The sequence below is a fragment of the Oncorhynchus clarkii genome, chromosome 28, assembly GCF_045791955.1.
Source record: "Oncorhynchus clarkii lewisi isolate Uvic-CL-2024 chromosome 28, UVic_Ocla_1.0, whole genome shotgun sequence".
NCBI lineage: Eukaryota > Metazoa > Chordata > Actinopteri > Salmoniformes > Salmonidae > Oncorhynchus > Oncorhynchus clarkii.
In genome coordinates this window covers 46,102,809-46,108,096 of record NC_092174.1, presented here as the reverse complement: position 1 = coordinate 46,108,096, position 5,288 = coordinate 46,102,809, and the positions used below count along the sequence as shown (strand labels likewise).

At 52.5% G+C, this 5,288-nt stretch overlaps 1 protein-coding gene across 1 annotated transcript; it reads left to right on the top strand.

The window, feature by feature from the left end:
• The first annotated feature begins 3,141 nt into the window (after positions 1–3,141).
• LOC139386799 (clumping factor B-like) lies at positions 3,142–4,530 on the top strand. The gene is made up of 2 exons (XM_071132605.1): positions 3,142–3,223; positions 3,863–4,530. Exons 1-2 carry the CDS (start codon positions 3,142–3,144, stop codon positions 4,528–4,530), a joined length of 750 nt encoding a protein of 249 aa, XP_070988706.1.
• Positions 4,531–5,288: the final 758 nt, after the last annotated feature.

Sequence of the window (5,288 nt, the reverse complement as noted above, 5' to 3'; positions counted from 1 at the left end):
TAAAAAAAAAATCCTTGTCAATCTACACACAAAACCCCATAATGACAAAGCAAAAACAGGTTTTTAGACATTTCTGTAAATGTATAAAAAAATAAATAAAAAAAATACCTTATTTACATAAGTATCAGGTATCAAGGTAAGACCCAGATGCAGACTGTGTCGAAGCAACAATGCTTATTACAGCAACAGGGGCAAAGGTACAGGACGGCAGGCAGGCTCAGGGTCAGGCAGAGGTTGGTAATCCAGAAGTCGGGAAAAGGTACAGGACGGTAGGCAGGCTCAGGGTCAGGCAGAGGTCGGTAATCCAGAAGTGGGGCAAAGGTTCAGGACGGCAGGCAGGCTCAGGGTCAGGGACAGGCAGAGTGGTCAGGTGGGCAGGTACAGAGTCAAGACAGGCAAAGGTCAAAAACCAGGAGGACGAGAAAAGAGGTACTGGGGAAAAGCAGGTGCTGTCACAAAAACGCTAGCTGCCTTGACAAACAAGACAGATGGGGAAGATGGGCAACACCTGGAGGGGGGTGGAGACAATCACAAAGACAGGCGAAACAGATCCGGGAGTGGCAGTACCCCTCCACCACCTCTAGGGGGCGCCACCTGGCGTCCTACCTGGGCACATACCTGGTTGACCGGGGTGCCGGCGGCGGAAGTCGGCGATGAGGGCCGGGTCCAGGATGTCTCTAGCGGGGACCCAGCACCTCCCCTCCGGGCCATAACCCTCCCAGTCAACCAGGTACTGGAAACTCCTACCCCGTGGTCTAACCCTCAGGAGGTGTCTCGCCGTGTAAGCCGGATGGCCATGGACGACACGGGGAGTAGGGGTGGGCCTGGAAATAGAAGACAAAGGGCTGTGAGACATGGGCTTAATTCTAGACACATGGATTGAAAAATGCGGACACGTCAGGGACCATAGTAGGCCACCAAAAGCGCTGTCACACAAAGGCCAGGGTCCAATGGGCACTCAGGTGGCAGGCCAGCCTGGAGGAGTGGGCCCACTCCAGGACTGCAGAGCGGACAGTGTCAGGATCGAACATCTGGTCCACCCCTCCCCCCGTCCGGGATTCAGCTGGGAACACAGTGTCTCACGGACCTGCTTCCCCACTCCCCAGCTGAGTGCCGTCTCCAGGCATGAAGTGGGATGGATGGTCTCGGGTTCCGGGGTAGTAGTTGTGGGGCTATAGCGTCGGGACAGTGCATCCGGCTTGACATTCTTGGATCCCGGCCGGTATGAGAGGGAGAAGTTGAACAGTGTGAACAGCAAGGCCCATTTGGCTTGCCTGGAGTTGAGGCTTGCCTGGAGTGGTGCGGAGATACTCCAGCTTCTTGTGGTCAGTCAACACGATGAACGGATGTTCCGCCCCCTCCAGCTAGTGCCTCCATTCCTCCAATGCCATCTTCACCGCGAGAAGCTCACAATTCCCCACATCGTAGTTCCTTTCTGTAGCGTTGAGGCGATGGGAGAAGAAGGCACAGGAATGTAGCTTGAGGTCAAGGGCAACCACCACTCCGACATCTGAAGCATCGGCCTCCACCACAAACTGACGGGAAGGGTCCGGATGAACCAAGATGGGAGCTGTGGTGAAGCGATGTTTGAGGTCCCGGAACGCCCGGTCAGCAGCTGGAGACCATGTGAACGGAACCTTGGGTGGGGTGAGTGCTGATAGGGGGGAAGCCAGGATGCTGTAACCCCGGATAAAGCAACGATAGAAGTTGGCGAACCCCAGGAAACATTGCAGCTGCACCCTGGATGTAGGCTGAGGCCAATCCATCACTGCTCTCACCTTCCTGGGATCCATCTGGACACTCCCAACAAAGATGATGTAACCCAGAAAGGGATGGTGAAGCGATGGAACTCGCTCTTCTCTGCCTTGACAAACAGCTGATTCTCCAGAAGGTGTTGAAGGACCAGCTGGACGTGGAGCAAGTGTTCTTGAGGGGAGCAGGAGAAGACGAGGATGTCATCAATGTAGACGAAGATGAACCGGTTCAACATTTCACGGAGAATACCATTCACCAGAGCCTGGAACACAGCAGGGGCATTGGTGAGTTCAAAGGGCATGACCAAATACTCGTGGTGGCCACTGGCTGTGTTGAAGGAGGTCTTCCGCTCGTCCCCTTCTGGTATCTGCACCAGGTGGTAGGCGTTCCGTAAATCCAGCTTGGAAAACACAGTGGCCACCTGGAGCAGCTCGAAGGTCGAGGAGATGAGTGGTAGCGGGTAACGGTTCTTAACTGTAATGTCATTGAGTCCCTACTAGTCAATGCATGGGCGCAGGGTCTTGTCCTTTTTCTCCACGAAGAAGAACCCTGCGCCGGCGGGAGAGGAAGAGGGACGAATAAATCCAGCAGCTAGGGAGTCCCCAATGTAGGTCTCCAGCAGCATACCACCCTGCATGCCACCGCTGGCTTGCTTCTGAAGCTAAGCAGGGCTGGTCCTGGTCAGTTCCTGGATGGGAGACCAGATGCTGCTGGAAGTGGTGTTGAAGGGCCAGTAGGAGGCACTCTTTCCGAGCCCCCAGGAAGACATCCCGGGGCAGGTTGTGCTGACTTTAGGCAATGGGCGTGGCAGAACGGGCTTCAGCCCATGATGGCACCAGTAGACCAGGGTAGCGTCCAAAAAGCTTTCGTCGTCCCCAGAGTCAACGAGAACCCAGAAAGATTTGGACTGGTCTCCCCACAGCAGAATGGCGTGAAAAGGGGTGTGAGCAGGGGAAGCAGGAACGTTCTCCATATGGCCCACGAGAATACTTGTTCCTACTGGTGAGCCTGGTTTCTTTAAAGGACAAGAGGACACAAAATGACCAAGAGTCCCGTAATACAGACAACTCTTCGTGTCGATCCTGTATTGCCGTTCTGCTGTTGACAGCCCAGCTCTGCATATGCTCAGGAAGCGGTGACTCTCCCTCTGTCGTTCCCGTAATCGCCCATCGATATGGATGGTCAAAGTGATGAGGCAATCGAGCTCCCGGGCTGCAAGCTCGTCCTTGACCTCCTCTGAGACGCCATGCAGGAACATATCGAACAGTGCCTCTTGATTCCAAGCACTCTCCACTGCCAACATGCGGAAATCCTCCACATAATCAGCTACACTGCGGGAGTCCTGCCGAACCTGGATTAGCTTCCGGGCGGCCTCTCGCCCGGAGAATGGAGATCAGAGACCTTCCTCACTTCTCCCACGAACCCCTCCAGACTAGTGCATATGGCCGGCTGTTGTTCCCACATGGCAGTATGCTCTGGATTGACGTGTACGACAGCGTGTTCCAGGTCCCGCCAATATCCAACAACTTCACACAGCCATTGAAGAGGAGTGGGACAACATGCCACAATAAACAGCCTGATCATCTCTATGTGAAGGAGATGTGCTGCATGAGGGAAATGGTGGCATCACCAGATACTGACTGGTTTTCTGATCCACACCCCTACCTTTTTTAAGGTATCTGTGACCAACAGACACATACAGTGGGGCAAAAAAGTATTTAGTCAGCCACCAATTGTGCAAGTTCTCCCACTTAAAAAGATGAGAGAGGCCTGTAATTTTCATCATAGGTACACTTCAACTATGACAGACAAAATTAGAAAAAAATCCAGAAAATCACATTGTAGGATTTTTTATGAATTTATTTGCAAAGTATGGTGGAAAATAAGTATTTGGTCAATAACAAAAGTTTATCTCGATACTTTGTTATATACCCTTTGTTGGCAATGACAGGCAATGAGGTCAAACATTTTGTGTAAGTCTTCACAAGGACTGACTCTACAGTCACTACTGACCCTGACTCTACAGTCACTACTGGCTCTGACTCTACATTCACTACTGGCTCTGACTCTACATTCACTACTCACTCTGACTCTACATTCACTACAGACCCCGACTCTACAGTCACTCCTGACCCCGACTCTAAAGTCACTCCTGACCCCGACTCAACAGTCACTACTGACCCCGACTCTACAGTCACTCCTGACCCCGACTCTACAGTCACTCCTGACCCCGACTCTACAGTCACTCCTGACCCCGACTCTACAGTCACTCCTGACCCCGACTCTACAGTCACTCCTGACCCCGACTCTACAGTCACTCCTGACCCCGACTCTACAGTCACTCCTGACCCCGTCACTAATGACCCCGACTCTACAGTCACTACTGACCCCGACTCTACAGTCACTCCTGACCCCGACTCTACAGTCACTACTGATTCTGACTCTACAGTCACTACTGACCCCGACTCTACAGTCACTCCTGACCCCGACTCTACAGTCACTCCTGACCCCGACTCTACAGTCACTCCTGACCCCGACTCTACAGTCACTGCTGACCCCGACTCTACAGTCACTGCTGACCCCGACTCTACAGTCACCACTGACCCCGACTCTACAGTCACTCCTGACCCCGACTCTACAGTCACTACTGACTCCGACTCTACAGTCACTACTGACCCTGACTCTACAGTCACTACTGACTCTGACTCTACAGTCACTACTGACTCTGACTCTACAGTCACTACTGGCTCTGACTCTACAGTCACTACTGACTGACTCTACAGTAACTACTGACCTTACAGTCAACACTGGTTCTGGCTACTTCTCAAGAGGCGATTTCTGATTCTGCCACTGTGTCTGCCGTGAGTACTGGCTCTAACTGTGCTTCTGCCGTCTGTGATTCCGCATCGACTATCGACTCTGGCTGTGCCTTTACAATCAGTACAGGTTCTGCCTTTTACAGTCAACGGGTTTGGCTGTACATGTGACGTACATCTCTGTCTGTGGGTCTGTAGTCACTGTGACTCAGCGGTAACTACAGACCAGGGTTCCCAACCGGTGGTCCACGGGTGGTTTTATTCAAAATGTTTTGGGGGAACATAAAGGACTATAAAAACACCAAGAAATCAGCTCCAAGTGATTTCAATTTAGGAAATATGTTCCCCAAGTATTCCCACGTACAAATGGAAGAACGGTTCGAAAGGGTTATGGTTTAGTCAAACCAGGGTAGCCTAGTGGTTAGAGTGTAGAGGCGGCAGGTAACCTAGTGGTTAGAGTGTAGAGGCGGCAGCGTAGCCTAGTGGTTAGAGTGTAGAGGGGGCAGGGTAGCCTAGTGGTTAGAGTGGAGGGGAGGCAGGTAGCCTAGTGGTTAGAGTGTAGAGGGGGCAGGGTAGCCTAGTGGTTAGAGTGTAGAGGGGGCAGGGTAGCCTAGTGGTTAGAGTGTAGAGGGGGCAGGGTAGACTAGTGGTTAGAGTGTAGAGGGGGCAGGGTAGCCTAGTGGTTAGAGTGTAGAGGAGGTAGGGTAGCCTAGTGGT

What these genes read in the sequence shown, in the direction of transcription:
- LOC139386799 (XM_071132605.1), top strand. Translation starts at nt 3,142, where the DNA reads ATGGAGATCAGAGACCTTCCTCACTTCTCCCACGAACCCCTCCAGACT. An exon ending in GCTGTTGTTCCCACATGGCA is followed by an intron (nt 3,224 to 3,862) that starts GTATGCTCTGGA and finishes CATTCACTACAG; the next exon opens with ACCCCGACTCTACAGTCACT.